General features: G+C 42.9%; 1 protein-coding gene across 3 annotated transcripts in view; it reads left to right on the top strand.

Annotated features, from left to right (window-relative positions):
* Positions 1-20,829, top strand: part of LOC116848253 — a 29,372-nt gene extending 8,543 nt beyond the window's left edge. For all 3 annotated transcript variants that reach the window (XM_032824150.1, XM_032824151.1, XM_032824152.1), the window contains 3 exons: positions 4,305-4,621; positions 8,882-9,193; positions 18,690-20,829. In XM_032824150.1, the coding sequence (XP_032680041.1) occupies positions 4,305-4,621; positions 8,882-9,193; positions 18,690-19,205 (1,145 nt within the window). In that variant the 3' untranslated portion in view covers positions 19,206-20,829. The remainder of the gene's footprint in view (positions 1-4,304; positions 4,622-8,881; positions 9,194-18,689) is intronic.
* The last annotated feature ends 223 nt before the right edge of the window (positions 20,830-21,052 follow it).

Below are 21,052 nucleotides of genomic sequence, written 5' to 3' on the forward strand. Positions count from 1 at the left end.
GAGAGAGAGAGAGAGAGAGAGAGAGAGAGAGAGAGAGAAGAGAGAGGAAGGAGAGAATCTCGTTAAAATTACTGCATGCTCTGTGCAGCAATTTTAATGAGATGTCTTCAGATTTGGTCGAATCAGTCAGTCTTCGAGCTTCGTCGAATCAGAGCGGTGTGGTCGCGCGAATTTCGTGGAACAAAGCAAATTTATTCGACGACTAGAGTTAACTCGACAGTGATAAGGATAGAGATCAACAGCATTCCTCGATATTACACACTTAATTACCCGGCAGACACGTGCTAATTGCTGAATGGCAAGCGCGAAACGCAGCGTAAGCCAAAACGTGTCGGCGATATTTCGTAATTACACGTTGTTGCGCGCAGATTCGCGCGGATTTTCATACAAGATCCCGCGATTATCGCGAGAATCGCACGCGCGCGCGCGCGTATATCGCCGAAATACTCAGCATCGAGTGAATATGCGGGACGCGGATTACTCAAAGCCCGACACAAAACGCGCGTTCATTCGTTCATTCGTTCGTCCGCTGGCTGGCTGTTTCGTTCATGCATCCGCGGTACACACCCGAGCGTGCAATTATCATCGACTATGCGATGGGATTAACACACGCGCCGCTAACTTTATCGGAACGAAGTTCGCCGTCCGATCCGTCACACCCCGTGTGCATCTGGAACTCCGCGGAACCGTGAAGTATCGGATTTTAACGGAGCCGCGGGCGCCCTGTTACGTTTACAAATGCAAATGGGGTAATGCCGGGGTGTGCGCTAAGCCATTTACATAGGAGACTGCACACTCCCGCTACGCGGATATTTACCGTGACGCGCAATTCGCGACGCTGATGCGTTTACGAAGAGAGAAAGGTGCGAAAGATGAAAGAAGCGATACATACGCGGAGAGCCGGGCGATAAGCGTCGTCGAGCTACGCCGAGCGGATAGAGTGATAAATGTGCGGAGAGACTCGTGTCGTTACTTTCACGCTGTTCTGTAGAAAACAAGTCTGCATGTCGGCGGGATCTTTGGAAACGATCACTTTGTGTTAACCGTTAAAACTCTATTAATTCTTCTTGCAACGGGACTCGCGACTCGAATTTCTCAACAGAATATATCTCGAGTGTTGAAATCCACTCTTCATCGGATTTCGTTATTATCTCGAAACGAATCTGTATAAATGTTTCTGATTAAATTAAAAGTGAAAGGAGTATACATCTCAATAATCAGTGAGTATATAGTGATTGGAAACTTTTCCGCTTTAAACTGCTCCTCGTCTTATTTCAATAGAAGTAAGATTTCATTACAAAATCCTCTCGAAAGTTACAAGTAAATGCGTTAGATAAAATTTATCTATGCTTAGAGTTTATATATATAATGTAGGATTTGAAGAGCGAACTGAGGATAGCGTGGCGCCGTATTGACAAAACAACAATAATATATAATAAGAATGTTGGGATAAGGAGCTTGGGTAGCTCAGTAGAGAGAGAAATCGCCCGGCAAGCGAAAGAGTGTATGAAGTTGGCACACCACTTTTTGAAATTTATAATTTTGAAAGTTGTTCCAGATTGTTCTGACTTTGTACCACATTGTTCCAAAGTGATATTGCTTCATTCGAAACGGTTTTCGAATAAAACAAAAAAAAATGATTTTTTAAGCTGGCACCCCACTTTTCGAAAATCGAACATTCTGATACCGCAATAGATTGTTCTAGTTGTTCCAAACAATGTTCCAAAAAGACAAATCCGTAAGTTGAATTATAAGTCCAAAAAATGAAAAAAATGTTTTTGACCTGGCACCCCATTTTTTGAAAATAAAGCATTTCGATACCGATATAGATTGTTCCAAACATTGTTCCAAAAGCACAAATCAATAAGTTTAATTATAAGCCCGAAAAATTAAAAAAAAGTTTTTTGACAAACAGTCTATCGGACCAAGAGTAAACTTATACTATCTTTCTTGTTCCAACCGAGATCTTTTTGTTCTGAGTTGTTCTAGGCTTAAGAATTATAGTTCTAGAGTATGAGACTTAAAGGGGTCACCGTGCAAATGGCGTTAGTAAAAAACATAATGCAAACAGAGGGTTAAAAATATTTGTTGTATATCATGAGCAAAACTTCGAAACGTCAGTTGGCCATTACACTGCGTATGTACGTAATGGTACCAATTGGGTTGAATATGACGATTTGTTGCGTAAGCCAAAAAAACTTTCCGTTCAAGCTAAAAGCAATGTAAATATATGTATTTATGTAGAAACATAAAATATTTTTAACCCTCCGTTTGCATTACGTACATACGCAGTGTAATGGCCAACTGACGTTTCGAAGTTTTGCTCATGATATACAACAAATATTTTTAACCCTCCGTTTGCATTACGTACATACGCAGTGTAATGGCCAACTGACGTTTCGAAGTTTTGCTCATGATATACAACAAATATTTTTAACCCTCCGTTTGCATTACGTACATACGCAGTGTAATGGCCAACTGACGTTTCGAAGTTTTGCTCATGATATACAACAAATATTTTTAACCCTCCGTTTGCATTACGTACATACGCAGTGTAATGGCCAACTGACGTTTCGAAGTTTTGCTCATGATATACAACAAATATTTTTAACCCTCCGTTTGCATTATGTTTTTTACTAACGCCATTTGCACGGTGACCCCTTTAAGTCCTGTAACATTTTTTTGTTAAACTCATCTAAAAAATCTGAAAAAATTCTGAAAAAAGTTCTATATACTGATTTAAAAAAATATAATTATTTTGATGATTGAAAATAAGGATGATTGAAATATATTTCTGAGGTGACAAAAATTCAAGAAAAAGATGATTTCTTACAAACATTAATCTTTATTATAGGAAAATTGGCGGAAATAATTACAAAATGTCATAACAAAATAAAGTGAAATTGCTTCGTCGTTTAAGCCTAGCACAACTCAGAACAAAAAGATCTCGGTTGGAACAAGAAAGGAAGCATGTGTTTACTCTTGACGTCGAGTACTGTCAAATCGATTTTTTTACGAATTTTCGGAGAACGGGTGACGCTACGAGTCTCATACTCTAAAACTATAATTCTTAAGCCTAGAACAACTCAGAACAAAAAGATCTCGGTTGGAACAAGAAAGATCGTGGTCGGTCCGCGTAGTGTTTTCTCATTAAAAGTTCGGGATGATGATCGGATCAGTTCGGAGCTGCCATTATTTGTGAAGAATTATTCAGATTCGTGGAGAATTTGAAAAGTTGGTATTAGAGCTTTAGTGTTTAACATCGTCGGGAATATCGCGCAACAGCCCGGAGGTATTAATTTGGTGTGTTATTGGCTGTGGCCGTAGATAGAGGACATTTGGTGAGCGGGTATTGGGAGACGTGTTTAGAGTTGTTAATATTAGTAAAAGCATATTCGAGGACGAATGTTATTATCAGGCTGGCCGAGTGTAGGATTTGAAGAGCGAACTGAGGATAACGTGGCGCCGTACTGACGAAACAACAATAACATGTAATAAAAAAGCGAGAAAGAATATATTGGGACAGGGATCTTGGGTAGTTCAGTGGAGAGAGCAGTCGCCCGGCAAACGAAAGGTCCCGGGTTCGAGTCCCGGTCCAGCAGTTCCGAATCCGATATACTTTTCTTTCCGACTCTTACAATAGATTTTACTGCAGTGCTATACCTATAACTGAATCCATCAGTTACAAGTATAACATTTCAGTGAAGAATACTGATTGTACTTTCGAGAGCAAGAGACTTTGCGTGTTTCATCGCGATCGGTAGTTCCGATACGTGTGTCCACTTTCTTGATCACTCGACGATCGATTATTATTGTTACGTCATTGTTGGAAGGAATCGCCACCGGTAAAGAGCAGAGATTGCTCGTCGCGGCTCTGTTCATTAGACGGGGAAAAGTGCAGCAGTCGATACCACATCGCTTTATAATATAATGGGAATAGACCGTCGCCCCCTCCCGAACTATAACTTATTGGAGCGTGAATCCGCGGCAATTTACGCCGCATAATTTAATCTCGCCTCATTAATACGTATAAAGGATAGTGTTCCGCTATGATGTCAGTGCTGCGATTTCGCTGTTCGTGCCGGATATCGGGCCGGTCATCTCCGCCGTGGAGGCCCGAGGCGACAGGGTAAAGAGGAGCGCGCGCGGATTCAGTTATAATAATCGCCTCGCGCCATCGGTTCCGCTCTAATAATAAAAAAGTAATAATAACCCACTCGGAGAAGACGAAGACAAAGACAACGACGACGACGAAGAATGAGAGGAGGAGGAAGAGCGCCCGATCTTTTCTTACGCTTTTGCAGCGGATCAGGGTGTGCAGGCGGCCTCCCATCAGCGGCAGCTTTCCCTCAAGTACAGCGAGATCCAGCAGCGGCTGATCGATAACCAGAGCCTGCTGAACAACCTGGAGAAAGCGGGCGGCCCGTGCACCTTGGAGAATCTGTTGGCGGAGCTGAAACGCCGAGTGGAGCAGGACAAGGAGGCGCTCCGACAATGGACGGCCTTGAGGAAATCGACCTCCGGGGCGAACACGAAGAATCCAGCTCTGGCCGCCCGGTTGTTGCAGTTTTCGCGGGGCTGCGCGCTCGCGCTGCAATTTATGAGCGAGGATAACCCGCAGGTATGATTAAACGACGGAAAAACCGTCTTTTCCCAACTCCGTACCGAGACTAGATTGTCGAAAACGCTTTTCTTCCTCTTTTCTTCCTCGTTCGCTTCTGTTTTCTCCTTTTCTTTTCTCTACTTTTTCTTTTATGAAGAAAAGAAACGTAGCAAAGAGGGAACACTGTTAGGACGTGCTCGATCCCAGGTTGAAACAGTTTTCCGTACGTATGACTCGCGACAAGCTTTCGCGAAAAGCAACTCGTATGAAGTAATGCTCTTAAGGAAAGACCCGCTTGGAACGTGGTATGCGCTCGCGGATCCCGACCATGTGCCAGCAATACTTGCGCAGTATATCTGACAACAACCGTACAAAACAGAGGCAAGAAGCAAGAGAGATAGGGAGATTCGTTACTAATATCGTCTACCCACGAAACAATTTGCGCTCCGCGCCGGCCGTCTCGAGCGGGAGGAAGAGGAGGTTTGGCATAGAAAACGACGGCCTACTGGAACAATGAACGCGTCGTTCGTGCGCGATCGCAATTTATTTTTACGCGACCCCCGCGTGCTGCGTGAGAGACTCGTACGGTCGACCGCCGACAATAAGAAGAAAGGTGAAGGACCTGCATCGTGCCGTGGTAGAACGGCCGAGAAACACACACAAACGCACGTACACACCCGCACTCACACAATTACGTCTCGTGCAACCACTAGCATTCCCGAGGGAGACTGCGGCCGACTCGGCTGAGGCGTATGAGACGATCTGCGGAGGACGTCAAAGACGCCACGTAACCTCGCGGAATCCCAGAAGGGCTCTACGGCGATCCTAAATTACGCGAATTTACCGCGCACCCCGCTGCTCTCGCTGCTGAAGCGGATCGTCGCGCGCGAAGAGCGCAGATCGAGATCTCGTTACTTTCGACGTCGACTTGCGCGCGCGATTTATCGGACGGCGAGCGCGCGCCGTCGCACCGTTCACTCTCCTTTTCGCGAATTGAGGCGCACGAACATATGCGTACTCCGAGAGAAAAATCCGAGTTTTAACCAACAGATACATCAATTCAAGCAACTGATTCGATCGATTTTCCGATCGAGCGTTGGATACCTTCAGCCGATGAAACGCAACTTCGTCGAAACTGCACTTGATCGGATAAAAAAGCAACGGTTCCTCTGACCACTTAAAATAACTAGAAATTATTTGATGGAAAATGCTGTTCGATCAAATCGAACGGTATCGAATGAAAATAATCCGATAAAAATAGCGAGTCTAGCGAGATGTGCACACAGAAAAGTACCATTCTGCTGTTAAGAGAAAAGCTTAGAGATTGCTCAGTTACTTTCTTCCTTTTAATTGAAGATTATCTTTAAGAACAAAGAACATTTTCTTGATAATAGTCTTAAAATATACTCATCAGAAATTTGAGAAAAGCTCATTATCGTGTGCACAAAAGAAGAATTATTAAAAGAATTTATTCTCTTTACAAGAATAAAACGATTTTCATTAAAGAAACAATTGATTCGACTCTATATAGTAAGCAAGGCGAATTTCTGTTTTAATTTTCCTGATCTATTTCTTGAAATGCTAAATTAGAATATATGTACTTATGAAACACATTGAGACAAATAATAATCGTTTAAATGCAGTATGAATCTTTGTACATATGTGTGTGCCGATCAACTTTTACGAACCATAAAAATTGACCGGAAATACCGGTTTTTAATTTTTCATCGATATAACCATTTTGTTGAAACTCGGATTTTTCGGTCAATGCACGCGCGTAACATCCGCAGATGGAATGCGCGTCGTTAATTTGTTCCCGCTGATGACACATGGTTGATGCTTTGCCCAATGACATCACAATTACTATGCCTATTGTGCCGAGACTCTGGCCGGGATAAAATTAATGTACAGTTCGTAGAACGGCCCGTAGCGCGCGCCAGTGCGTGTAATTCGTTAATACGCGCTATTAACGGACTCGACGAATTTCGACGGTGGGTCGAAATAGTGAGCGGAAATGAGCGCTAATGAAACGCGCTTCGCGAAATAACATAACGAGTTAGGTAGGTTGAGAAGGAAACGGAACGGGCGAGAGGAGAGGAGAGATCGTGATTGCGATAGGTGATAAACATAGAAATAGGCGCGCTCGTGCGACGCGTGTGCTTCACTACGTGAATTCCACCTGTGATTTGTCGCGTCATTCCTCGTAATTGACGGCCAAGAACGCGGCGATCGCCCTTTCCGGCGCGATGAGTGTTGGCCCGCCGAATTTATCGTAGGCACATCGTAACACGCAACACGTACGCACGCTGAAATATGCGAGAGAAGCATTTGCGAAGCGGCGCGAAGTATTAATGCGCGGAGCGCGTTAATGCGCGCGATATATGATTAATACGACAAACATTAATGCCGAGCCATAAATCACCGGCGTTGCGAGCGACGATGCACGAGCGATAAATAATTCCGCGGGTTCAACCAGCATCACCGGTGCCGCCGCCGCTGTCGCACTGTTTTTGATGCGCCATAAAAACTGCAAAATTGCACCGGCGGCCGGTATGCTTTTCACGGAAAGTTTCGAGGAAACACGAGCGATCGCGTTCGCGAAATACGCCGAACGCCGCGACGAGGCGCGTTCTCCTGCAGGGGCAATAACAGTTTCCACGCTCGGTGTTATGAGCGGCGAGATTAGTTTGCACGCTGCTTTTTTCCCAAGCGGAGAACATGCGGAGGAACGACGCGCGCACGCGCGCGCGTTCTCCCTTTGATCGCGAAAATAATTGCGTTCGGCATGGCGAATAGAATTCGGCGTGATAGACAGTGCGAGGAGAGGGGGGAGAGAGAGTGAGGGAGGTGACCACGTCGCGCGTTCGAAATGTTGCGTTAAACGCGTTTTAATCAAATGCACCGCGCTCGCGAAATTTTGCCGAAATTTGCTCGGGCACGAATCCCGTTATCGTGATTGTTTAAACAGTTTCTCGATAATGAATAAGCACGGCGGCTGCATCGCTTTTAGAAACGACGGCGTCACCGTCGTCTAATTGAAAGCAAAAATATGGGGAATTAATCGCTGCTCGCTCACGTGACAATCTGGACTTCAAACGACGAAAATAACGGCGCTGCGAAAAGGGCGAAAAGTGCCACCCGAATTGTTATATAACAGAATCGAATTGGAAAACCCCGCCTCGGTATGCCGGAACGCGTTAATTGCTCTCCACTGAGTACGTTTTAATTGAAAGCCCAGAGTCGACTGGAAATCCCAGGCGAAAATGGAACGGATGTATCGGGAAATGTAGGCGCCGTGCGAATTGTTCGATAGTTTTTCCATAGCGCGCGATATGTATTTCCTGCTTGCTTATGCGTGGCGGTGGCAAGACTTTGACGCGCGAGTTAACGAACGACACATTATTTCCTCGGCATATATTTCTTGCGAATTTTACGATAAATATGTGACGGAATATCAAATCGTCGATTAATATCGCCAGTTAAACACCATTTTTATCTCATTTCCGAGCGTGGAAATATTTCCCCTCCGACATATTTTCAATATTCATCTCACGTTTTTTCATACTTGCAGCGTCCTGAACTCAGTTTAATATATAAAACATCGAAAACGCACTTGAATCTTTAATGTCACAGGTCGTGCGGTACTGATTAAATGTAGCACTTTTTGTCGACGAGTCTCGTAACGCATTTCATATCCGCTAAGAGAATTTGTTTTTTAGTAATTCTCAGAAGGCACGTTTTTTTACTGAATGTGAAGTGCGCTGCAAAACTCATCGAGGAAAAGTATTGCTGCACGTCGGCTAATCAGCCGACTGAAGAAAAAGGAAATTTAAACGGCTGTGTCCGTGGATAGTACAATGAGAGAACATGTTCTCGAAAATTAACTCGTCTCGTCATTCTAAGCACAGATACACGAGAAAGAGAAAAAAGGAAAATCAAATACTCGAAAACCTGAATGCGCAAAAAGGATTTAAAATGAAAGTACCAATGCCTGAACACTAATAATACTGGTATTTGATTTTGGAAATTCTTATTGTGCTTTGGTCTTTAAACACAAATATTAAAATTTTCAATATGGAAAAGAAAAAATACATATATCCCATGTTGAAAGTTTAAATATGCGTATTTAAAATCAAAGCAATAAGAATGTCCAGTTTTGGGTATCAGTGTGTTATGAGTGTCCAAGCATTGGTACCTTCAACTCAACTTTTGCGGTGACCTCGCGTCACCGCCTAAAACCTCCAATGTGTAACACATCGCGAGCTGTTTTGTCCGCAGGTATTTCAACTAGACGAGAATCTAGGCGACGACTACGAGGAGGAGTCCAGCAGCGCCGGCTACCACACGGACGAGAGTTGCAGCCCTACCCCGGAGCCAGTGGTGGTAGTGGCTACGACCTGCGAAGTGCTCAGGGTGGAGGACAATTGCTCGGACTTGACCTCGCCGGATATCACGGTGGAGCGACTCGCCGAGAGATACGGCGCCCTTTACGCTCACGCTAATCTCCACACCCTGGACGCCCTGGACGCGCTGGAGTCGCTCAAGGACGCGCCCGACTTGAAGGCGAAAATACTCTACTCGGTGGTGGTGGTGAGTGTCGCAAACTATTTTGTCGTAACTACAAACGCTCGCGCGAGGTGATTTCCCGGAGCATTTCCTGGACCGCGATAAGCACCAGACGGAATCAGCACTTAATTATACCGAGTGGAATACGGAACAGAACTCAATGACGTTAAGCTGTTGTCCGAGACGAAATATACCGGTTGTCGATAAGTCACGAAATAAGCGAACGAGTACATATAAAATTCCTGCTCCTTTTATTTCTCTCTCTCTCTCTCTCTCTATTTTTATGTTTTTGCTCATCTCATCGATCAATTCCGCGCAACGAATAGCGCGCGATTTTTGCCGGATGAGAACGGTCGCGACAAAAGGCGCAACGAAACGGCCGCGGATTATTCTATGCCAGTAGCACTCGATCATCCGCGGGAGTGCACATGAATTAGCCACGTGCGGACGTGAAATTGTCGCGCGAATTTCTGCACTCGCACAATACGCCGAGCTTCGCCAAAACGCTGATTTATTTGCCAGACTCTGGATAAACAATTCTCTCTCTCCCTCTCTCTCTCTCCCTCCCTCCCTCTCCCCCCTCTCTCTCTCTCTCTCTCTCTCTCTCTCTCTCTCTCTCTCTCTCTAAACAAGAATATCTGTTTATTGCGTATTTCGTTGGCTATCTGGTCTAACGCCAGTCTGGGATCTTGTTAATGCACGGTCGCGCGGGTAGTTAATCGATCAGTTAATCCTATATGAATAGCACACTATATAAGTGATAAGCAAGCCGCTTATTTTGATCGCGATGTGTAATATTTTAACACACGCGATGCGCGCTCAAACATGTCCGCCGTCACGCTGTCGCGTTGACAGTCGAGATTTATCTCCCTAAATTGGCCTACATATCTATATTATTCCGCAAAAACGACAGAAATGTACAATCGATCGACCGACACCGATCAACTTTCAACCCAGAATTTCTGTTCCTGAAAAAAAAGGAATAAGAGAAAAAAGATTCCGCTGATTAATAATCTCCCAGCGGATCAAAGTTTTCGTTAACGCGTGCTTTTGTTACATCACTTCAAATAGGGGTATCATCCTCCGGATTAGAACGTCACCATTCCGCGTTAATGCGTTACAAAGGCGCGATTGATTTTGCGCGAGACAATCGCGGCATAACGAGTGGTTTTCACCGTGTCGTCGTGTAATTTCCTATTGTTTAACTCGATAGTTACACGAGCAAACGATATTGACAGTCGTTCCAATTGGGACTCCTTTCCCTATAGGCACGCAATTAAAACGCTACTCCTCCATCGTGTCGTCTCGCACGTAAATTAAACAGCGCGGATACGCGCACAAGTTCGATTGCATACAAATATTTCGCGATAATTCCACAAGTTCTTCTTACCCGAGTCGTTAATGTGTCCGTTAATTGAGAGAAAAAATATCTAAGAAATAAAAAAATATTTATTCGATGAGTATTAATGACATATTTTATTTAAGTCTACATCCTCTCATTTAAATAGAAACTAAACAGATGTTTTCATGGAAGATTAAGATTTTAAGAAAATGTACATTTTTTATCTGAAAAGTCTGCGTTGGTGTAAGCAAATATGTTATTAGTATCCACCGAATAAATATCTTCTATCTCTTAAATATTTTTTCTGTTAGTCTAATTCTATTTTTAACATAAGCACTTATCGATTTTTTACGAAATAAACCGCAATTATTCATTTGACGTTGCGTATAATTATCGTCGGAATGAATATCTGATGATTATCTGACGATCTCGTTAGTTTTACTGTTTAAGCGTGAGTTGAAATCAGGTTTTTCGCGAATTTCTCTCGAGATGAGCTTTATTTCTTTCGAGATGAATGGGGAACGAGCATGCGATACGAGAGGAGACAGCTCTTGAGAAAGAGTCCGTAAAGGTCCGATTGGAACAAGGATTAGCCTGATATATGCGCAATTAACCGATGTACGTGTACACAAGAGCCTACATGGCTAATATACGTCTCACAGGAGTTGTGTATAGATGTGTGTCATCGAAAGCAAACGCAGGTCGTGTCAAAGGTGTCGAGACATGCATCGAGATATTGGGTTACACCCTGTGTGAGATTAAACCGGGGTAAAATCTGCCATCCCGTAATTACACCGCGGCGGCTTAAGCTACACGACGTATCACAGGAAATTTTACCGAGAGCGTGCACGATGATTTGTTTTCCAAAAGTAGTTTTTAATCCTCGCTCAGTAGTTTCTCCTCTCCCCCCCCCTCTCTCTCTCTCTCGCGCAAAACGATGACTCTAATATTTGTGAAGAGCTATTTGGCGTACGTATACAGGCGCATGTTACGTGAGGCACGTAACAAAGCCAACACAAATATTTTCATTCGTGCGTAAATATCGAGAATTACCGCGTCGGGATAGCGTTTTTTAAGCTTTCAGCCATCGAGCACAAGTGCGTTATTTTATTTCGAGCTCCATTAAAACCCGAATGTACAAACACGTTTCTAAAAATAAAGTCATATTAGTTTTCCGCGTGCATGAGAGGGAATGGGCTCATTTTTGCGTGACGTTACATCACGAATGTTACCGCGCAGGTCGCTATCGAGACTGAATGTCCTCTGAAAACTAAAACGGGAAGCACACACTCTTGCATGAAGACATAATACACAACGCATAAGAGAATGAACCAATCAGGGTCCTCACTTCTATTGCCACGAAGAAAACGAAGGATTCTGATTAGTCAATTTTCTTATGCGTTGTGCAATTATGTCTTTGTGCAAGAGTGTGTGCTTCCCGATATCGCATTAGAATCGTCGAGGGCTCATCGGCATTGCCGCGGATAGAACGCGTAAAGATCTCTGAGAGAGGATAATCATGAATAAACAGCACCGACTTGACGGAGTTCTCCGTGCGCGCACACGTGGGGAAGAAGAGTTCGATTCTCCGATATATCGCCGCGAGACTCCCCCTCTTTCTCTCAAGTGTGCGATGTGGCGAATAAACTTGCGCTCGTCGCGAATCTCACAGGCACGAGATCGGCTTCGACGACGTTCGCGAGCACAGAAAAAGTCGCGATTGTGTGCCCATCACGAGGAGGAGAGAGTCGACGAAAACTAACAGAGAGAAAGAGAGAGAAAGCGAAAACTAACGCATACATTCGGCCGGAAAGTACGGCGTGTCGATAAACACTTGTTCTCCACTTGCGCTTCCGCGTCGGCTAACGTGAAAGCTGCCGACAACGAGGGCGCGATCCCTACCGCGAAACGGTACTTCGCGTTCACTGGAGTGGTTTACACGTGCCATAATCACGCTTTAAAGCTCGCGCTGCAAGTAAAGGAGGCACCGGCCGTATACGTATTTCCAGCTCGTCGTGTATTCTCCGACTCGGCATCGATCTCTCTTCGACGAAAAGAGCTCAGAGAGATGAAAATTAGATTCGAATTCGGGTCGATAGATGAGCGCAAATTAACGAATTGATGCGGACGGTGAACCGGGTGAAATTTCGGATCTAATATCGTCTGTCTCACGGCTTTTCCGTGAGAGCCATCGATATTAATTGTCCCGACAGCTGAGCTTGTAATTAAACTTCCTAACTAAAGTCCACGTGAAATCAAGCCGACAATAAGATGCCGTTATCTGTCTCTGAAGCTGAACTCTCACGGAGGGTTCTTCATTTGCATTACTCAAAGACGGTTGACGCTTCAATTTCCCCGATGGAAAGGAACCTCGTTTTACCGAATTGAAATATATATTAAAAGCACGAAGCGCGTATAATACGATTCCATTTTCCAAGAATGTTCTTCCAGAACGAAAAATACGCGATGTAAAACGCGGAGAATGAAAACCTGGTTTCGAATTATTAAGCAAACGTAATTTAAGAAGGTGAAAGTCAACATGCGCTACCAGTCGGCAGATATGCTACATCCATGAAATCTGTAGATTTATAGATCTTTGGGTTCGACGCTGTACGGACAATACAGTAAATACCTTTTGTTGCTACTCTAAGCTGCTATTTACAAAGTAAACTCCTTCATTAAAAGTGAAGCGTAAAACGACCCATTTCGCGTCCACGTCGTCTTATCGATCCAAATAATTTTATTACAGTGGAAAACTCGACTTTACGACCAACGGAGTCTTTTAGTTGACACAAACTAGCAAAATTCGCGCAAAATATCCTTTAAAATTTCAAAAGCAATCGCCAATTCGCGAATATATTATTTTAAGTGATTATCAAGAGACACAACGCGTTCGTCTCGATGTTAAATTGTCGATATTTATTGACAAAACGAACATTTCTCGCATTGAAAAGCAAATTTTGTGCAGCGGTTCCACTGTACATAATTGCACGTAATAAACACCTATATAATATAGTATATATTAACGCAGAAAAGAAATCTCATTTTTGGAAAACTAATTTCTTGGAAAGGAAAGGACGAAGTCTTTGTCTTTAAAAACAAATACGAAGCGCCTGTGATAGAGTGCTTTGAAATTTCATTTGCTCTCAGCAAAATTGCGTTGCTCAAAACAAAACGCGCGTCTCGCGAGACGCGATGAATTAAATTCAAAATTCACCTAGAGAACGTTCGCTCTTTGCTCGTTTTAATCTTCAGGCGAGAAGAAACACGCGTAAAATGTGAGAGAGAAAGAGAGAGAACTTTTTATGCGCAAGAGTTAACCATGAATTTCGAGTAGCAACGACGATGTGTATATACAAGTGTGCTGTAAGATTATTTTTACTACCACCACGCACCTGTCTCCCGCTCGATCGATGGACCATTAACGTCAAAGCCGGGAGGGGAAAAGAGCGAGGGGATGGCTCGTTGGTACGGCAGGCAGATCGGGGAGGGGGGGAGCGCACTTTTGCGATAGAGAGTATACTCGGTATACAAGTGGCAGAGAGACGCTAGTCCGTCAGCCTGAGGCTATTAGGTACTTTGCATATATATGGATACATACAGGTGCCTTTCACACGGATATCTGGGAAATCGATGAACTAAAATAAATATCCACGAAGAAAGCGACACGTACACACACACACACACACATACTCAACATACGCACACACAATATACGCGCGCGCGCATCACACACGGACTATTCCTCTGCGGTATCTCTTTCACGCGCGCGTTTATGCCACCTTGTAGAACGAGTCGCTGTCATTTGGTCGATAACCCTGCTAGACAATTCACGAAATATCCTTCCCGAGAGAAGCGCGCTCGGCGATATGCACCGACGAGATCTCGACGGCGAAGTTGAAATTAGCATTCGAGCTGTGGTTCCGACATTCGCGATTTTCGAGCGCATCAGTGCTTTCGACTTTGAAATATAGCCGAGACAGTTAATTCCACCGCGGATGTTCCACGACAGATCGCGATCGACAATACGATTTGTAGCTCGGCCCGCGGCAAGAATAGAAATCGCTTTCTGTGTGTATGTGTGCGTGTATATACGTAAGCGCGCGGGGATATCTCTCGCACGCGAATATCACCAAGACGACGAGTGAAGCGTAAAGAACGAGCGGTGAAATATTGACCGGCGCTGATCGATATTTTGAAGGCCCGAAATCCCTAAAACGTCCGTCGGGGAAAACCCCGGGAGCGCCAGCATGCCAGATAAAGTGCGGAAGGCGAAAATTCACTTTCTTAAATAATGCAAGCGAGAGACCTAAATGCGCGTTATCCAGCCGCCGCTGTCTCGCTTTGCACGCGCAGATTCGTCGCTAATAAAATAAACAGACGCGGCAACATTTCCTAACTGTTTCTCTCTTTCTCTCCCTCTTTCTCTCGCGTCGAGCATATTTGTCTCATTTTTCAAGGGAATTCGTGACTTGGAATACATTCGCAGATAAAGCCGGCTGTTCACTCACTGATAAATACGCGTCGATGCAATGTGCTAATGATCCGTAATATTTTCTTACAATCTAATCTCAATGTCAGCTACCTATTTGTGAATATTTAAAAGAAACTGATGGAAAGCTAGACACTGCGAGGAATAACAATAAAAACCGGTTCTGCTAATGGCGGAATATATTTCCCCGATTCATGTTTTGAGAAAGAAACTACACGAGTTTGCGTGGACTGCTCCATCGAATTAAGCTGACCCGATGAAGATTCAAAATCCCATGACTATCCATAAATTAATAATCGGCTGTGGCTTGAAATAAAAGAGATCTTCTTCCGAAAGAATTAATTCTAACTTTTTTCACTACATAAACTGGAATCATAACGTCAATCAACAGTTAGTTGACAGGAATAAAAAGAATTTAAGGCTCCTGGCCCCTCGCATTGTCTATCTCTTTTTAATGATGTCTTTTTAATGATGAAAAGCGAGAAAATACACCCTAAAAATTCTTGCGAAATACATTGAAATAAAAATATATATTCATAAAATAACACTTGCAATCGATTGAACAAATTTGTAAGATATTCCGTGCACTCCTCTTTTGCTCTAATAATCAATAATTTATTGTAAATAAATCTGAATAGAAATAAACGAAGAAATAGGTTAAGAAGATAAATTTGTATGTCACCTTAATTTACGACAAATTATTGATTGTTGAGAACAAAAGGGGAGTGCAAATCTATCTTACAAATTTGTTTAGTCGATTGCAAGTGTTACTTTATGGATATATATTTTTATTTTAACGTACTTCGCAAGAATTTTTAGCATGCATTTTCTCACTTCTGACGTCATTAAAAAGTGATAGACAATACGAGAGGTTAGGAACTTTAACACCATTTTAATTGAGAATTACAGAACAATTTGGACAAGAAAAATATTATCATGTACGTTTGAAAAGGGCCAAAGAATAATTCAGCGCGTACATCATTACTTATTTCAAACAACAAGATATCTTACAAACAATCGAATCAAACTACCGAATCGGTAATCGCACTAAATAACCATGTTAGGTTCTCGCAGCCTCGTATTCTCTACACTTGAAATTGTATGTAAGAGAGTCTTGCTTAGTCGAACAAATCTAAATTAATTTTCATCAATTACGACTAACAAATGGATTCTTGCGAGAACCACACCCCCAACTGACCGGTCCTTGCAAAAAACATCGTAAATTACCAGTGACGCGTTAAACAATCGCGCAGTCGCTCTTCCCTAATGTACGATGCGTTTTTGGCCGTCCGCAATTAAATTGAATTCCGCGAAAGGCAAATCGAAGTGTGTCGCTAAATTCTATCCTCTCTGCAGAATTTGATCCAATTGCGAGTGTGGGGCGCGTAACGATAGCCTATCGTGCCGCGATTAATATGTTGCACAGCGACAAGACAGCTTTCACACGCGAATACGCAAGAAGCGCGCGGTAAAATAGATATTGCAACAGAGGCGTCCTTTTTTTGCTCTTTCTTACAAGCCCACGCTCGTTATACCGAGTGCCCCAGAAATACCGCCGCCTCTCTCGACTGCGAACACAAGGGAGAACTTGAGGGATACAATGACGATTGTTTCCGGCGTCGAGTAATCTTACGCGTCGCCTTATACGTAAATGACGGCGTTCACGGTCGATTATGATTCAATTTGATACTCGACGCGATGTGGGTTGCAGCCCACGCCATTGAGCCGGTAGTCACGCAGAGCGCGGGTCAAACTTTAAGTTCTAACTGAATCTCGCGATTGAACGTATTACGTGTGCCAGTAGTTCCGTAACTTTTGACATTCTTGATGCTGATAAGCCAAGTTACCATGGATCTTTCTGTGGATTTACTAGTATCAGCTTGAACGGCTTGAGGAGCCGAAAACTGATATCATCTTTAAGTCCTCACCTATAATATTACTCACCTATCTACATCGACTTAGGCAGATATATATTTGCAGTTTTGATATATATCCACTTTCGAAAATCATTATCGACTACTGATACATGTGTGTGTATACATACATATCTTTAAATCTCTACTGAGCTTAAATGTAATGAAATATTATTGCAGAACTTCATTACGATTCAGTTATTTCGTCACATTGTGATGATCGAATGATCGATAGATAGCGCTGGATATCTCATGTCGATTTTCTAAAAAAGTCTCCACAGTCTTTTGTAAATAAGATTAAAACGCCAAAAAAAAATGATATAATATTGACTTCTTTCGTGTATCAAAGATTGTGTATCAAACCGTCATGCATTTTCAATAATGCATTGCACTTGGTAAGTTTAGCTTCTTCCTCAATCCGTTGTATAACGGACATCCGATTGTTGTAATAGAAGAGTGAAAAATACACACGGGACGTGCAATACGCGGCAATGTTAGACGGCAAACGCAAACCTTTACACCCGTAACGGTATCGGTGAAACAGTTAGTCGCGTGTCAAGACGAGTTGCGATTATGAGAGCTGCGATTCATCACAATGCTCGTAAATTAGCATTGTGAGCTGACGGCAGCAGAGGATTCTTTCGCGACGCGCACGATTCCGCGGAATTCCGTGGCAATTATGCGATAACCGGAAGAACATGGTAGAAAAACCGTGCTAGAGCGCGCCGCTAATTAAAGCAGACCGGTATCCTTACAACTCAGATGCCGTCCTCGATTTCACGCAGATTACGATCGACGTATCCCGTATAATAAGTACAGCGGCAAAACACGTCCCGTGCATCTCTATGTTCCATTATATTCGGTTATGATTAGGTGATTCGATTATAGATACGTTTCGTATCATATTTTGCACGTGATATATTGCGAGCGCTCGCGCATCTCACGATATGGTATATCATTCTCCCGTCGGTACCGACGTAAATCACCGCCGTAATTGAAGTTCTGCAAAACGCCGACCGGTGTGATTATCGTGTGTCGTAACGCAAGCAGAGATTAATAATTTTTACTAAATTTATGGTAATTTCTACTATATTCATGATCGTATTTACTATGTCCTATTATAATTTTCATCATAATACTAGTTTATTTCCGAAGTACTAAAATTGTATTGTAATTTTTACTACCATATACTTTCCGTGTACATCAACACGATACCAATTCTCCATTCTTGAAAGTTTACGCCAGCGAGCAATACAAGTTATTCATTCGAGGAAATATTCAGGAAATCTGCTCTTAATGACATCCACAAATGCACGCGAGACGATATTCATCATGTACGATTCTATCAATCTAAATATGAGATATGGTAAAACTTTTTACGCGAAAAGAAACCACTCGTGTAACTGATGATAGCGATCCGGACATAGAGCAAATAAATCATGCGTCTACGTCAATCGTGAATCAGCAAACGTGCTCTAAGACGCGCTCCACTCTAATCTCTGCCTAACGTCCGCTCGCGATAATCGCATCGTGCCGCACACGAAACGTGCCGAGCCCGACTGCTTTAGCCGTTCCATTCCCGTGTTCACCTTGAGTTACCCTAAAGTACGCCGAACGGGAAGAAAGAGTAAAAAAAAAGCGCAATCGGGTGAACGGTAATCGTGCGCAATTTACGGCGCACCTATTTTAACGACATGCATGCCATCATGGAATTGAAGGGCATTACATCACCGTGCGCAGCTCCGCTAATCGTTTCCCCTGTCTCGTCCGCAGCTCTCGTGGCGTCTGGCCGGCATGGTACAGACATCGAGGCGTCTGGAGGCCTTGAAGATCTTGAACGGTGTCGCCGCTGCAGCGACGAACGGCGTGCAGACGGTGACGGTGACGGTGACGACGACGACGACGACGACGGCGGTCACGCCGGAGCTTGAAGAATGCATAAAACGGCAACTGGCCACTTCCGGCGCCCAGACCGGTTCTCGAGAGGTCGCCGAGCAGGTGGTCAGCCAGTTGGAGAGGACACTGTACGACTTTCCGTGTCTGCGTGGCTGCGCCGAGGTCAAAAGTTACGCCAGCGCGTGTTCCAGTTTGGCATGGGCGTGTCTGGCGCGTTCTACACCGCTGGTGCTCGACGTGGCACAGGGTCTCGAGTTCCGACGAGACGTCCACGTGAGGCATCATGCCTCCCCGAATCCGCACGGGACCAGGATCAGATCGGTCCTGTGGCCGGGACTTCGGGAAGGCTGCCAAGGCCCTTGCCTTCACAGAGCCGTCGTGCTGACCTGCTGAAGAGCGCGGCCTTTCTGTAACATTTAAAAAGTAGTTGATTGAGATATGGTTGGCTGTAAAATTTAATTTTGCATGCAAGAATATTTTTTATATTTTTCGAAAAGAAGAAATTTTTAAGAGGATTTTTTTAATATTTCTCGAGAGGAAAGTAATAGCAGGCATAAAATATCGGATGAAGCATATGCAAAGAATACGGTCTGATTTTTCAATCCGATTTGACTTTATTGCATTCAATGAAAACAAATTATTCGTCAAATAATCACCCCGTGATTGTCTATGATCCTTCGCCAATGTTCTGGCGGCATTTGCATATTATAGTTGCAGAACATGATCGATTTAATGTCGAGGACAGAAAAATCAAACCGAGTTTTTTTAATTGTCCTAATATAAAATCTAATATTGGATTGATCATGGCTATGTAACGATCTTCTGATGATTCCATAATCAATGCTCGCTAAGAGGACGGAAAATTGTAAGCATTCAGTTCTAGTAGCCGCGAAGAGGGCTACTTTTGTCCCTGAGTATTTATTTCACTATAACATCCGTAGATATCTGAAGTCTGATATAACGCAGATGGATCTTACAAATTTGTAAAATCAAAATTTATCTTTTCAAAGTCCAAATGACATGCGTAGAGGATCAATAAAAACAACATAATCTTGCGACAAAGTGAGGAAAAAATGATACACAAAATAGAATTTGCAAATTGAGCGTACATTGAATGATGGAGGTAATCTTGCACGGAACACCGCACCGTTGCTCCAATTTTGCTCGCATTCATGATATGCATCCTTCGCCGTTGACACTTGACGCCGCAACCGGACCTTAAATTTCAGAAACGCATCTTGCTCACGCGTGCGTTGCTCGTGGCACCGTTGGCCGCAGGACGAAGAATTCAGGGTAGTATGACACGGTGTTGCGGCACTGTTATATCCCCACATACCATCTATGTGGGCCTTATCTGATATTCGCGACAAAAAGAAGTTTGATATGAAGGAAGACGAGCTGTCGCTCAAAAAATTGCACCGACTTGTTGGCACACAATAAATTGTAACTAAGGAAAGAGCATTCGTGAAATCTACTTATAAAAATGGGACTGTAAATTATTTGTCATATTTATTATATTATCAATTTTCGTCATATATATATATACGTAATATTTTTATGATCACTGTGCCTGAAAATATTTCATCTTTGACACGATTAGCTTCTTAAAATAATGAATTATTTAATATATTCGTAAGCTCTCGCGAAATCGAAGCTGTTGTACAGAGATTATGCACACCTCCCCACCCCCCTCATAAGATTAATCGAGGAATGTAGAATATAGAACGCGATTAAAAATATATAAGAAATATAAATGATTAAATCATTTTATAATATTCAGAAATATGAACAATTTATATACTATTTATATTCTAAGTTAAGGATTAACGCTCGACGTACATAAATTTTGCATTAAGTCACAAATACTAACAATAACCGTCGAAACGGTATATTTGTTAACGGATAAACTTTATTTAATACTTTTTAACAGGGATACTGTATATTGTTCCACACATATCCGCGATAAAATTACACAGATTAACAATAAAACATCAATAAAACATCTTAATAAAACGTTCATCGTGATTTTTGTTCAAGCATATCCTATTTAAAAATAAGATAAAAACGGATGAAGCAGTAGAATTAATGGCATTAATTACGGAAATTGATATCTGAAAAGACGAACATCCAGACGAATCAAGTACAATTATTAAAGCGCAGCTAGAGTTCATTTTCATCTAAAAGGAAGATATAATACCGAAATACCGCGTAATTGATCAACGAAAATTATGCTTGAAAAG

This window comes from Odontomachus brunneus, unplaced genomic scaffold (assembly GCF_010583005.1).
Source record: "Odontomachus brunneus isolate Ranch 3 - 2012 unplaced genomic scaffold, Obru_v1 Obru_scaffold_092, whole genome shotgun sequence".
In the NCBI taxonomy this organism is placed as follows: domain Eukaryota; kingdom Metazoa; phylum Arthropoda; class Insecta; order Hymenoptera; family Formicidae; genus Odontomachus; species Odontomachus brunneus.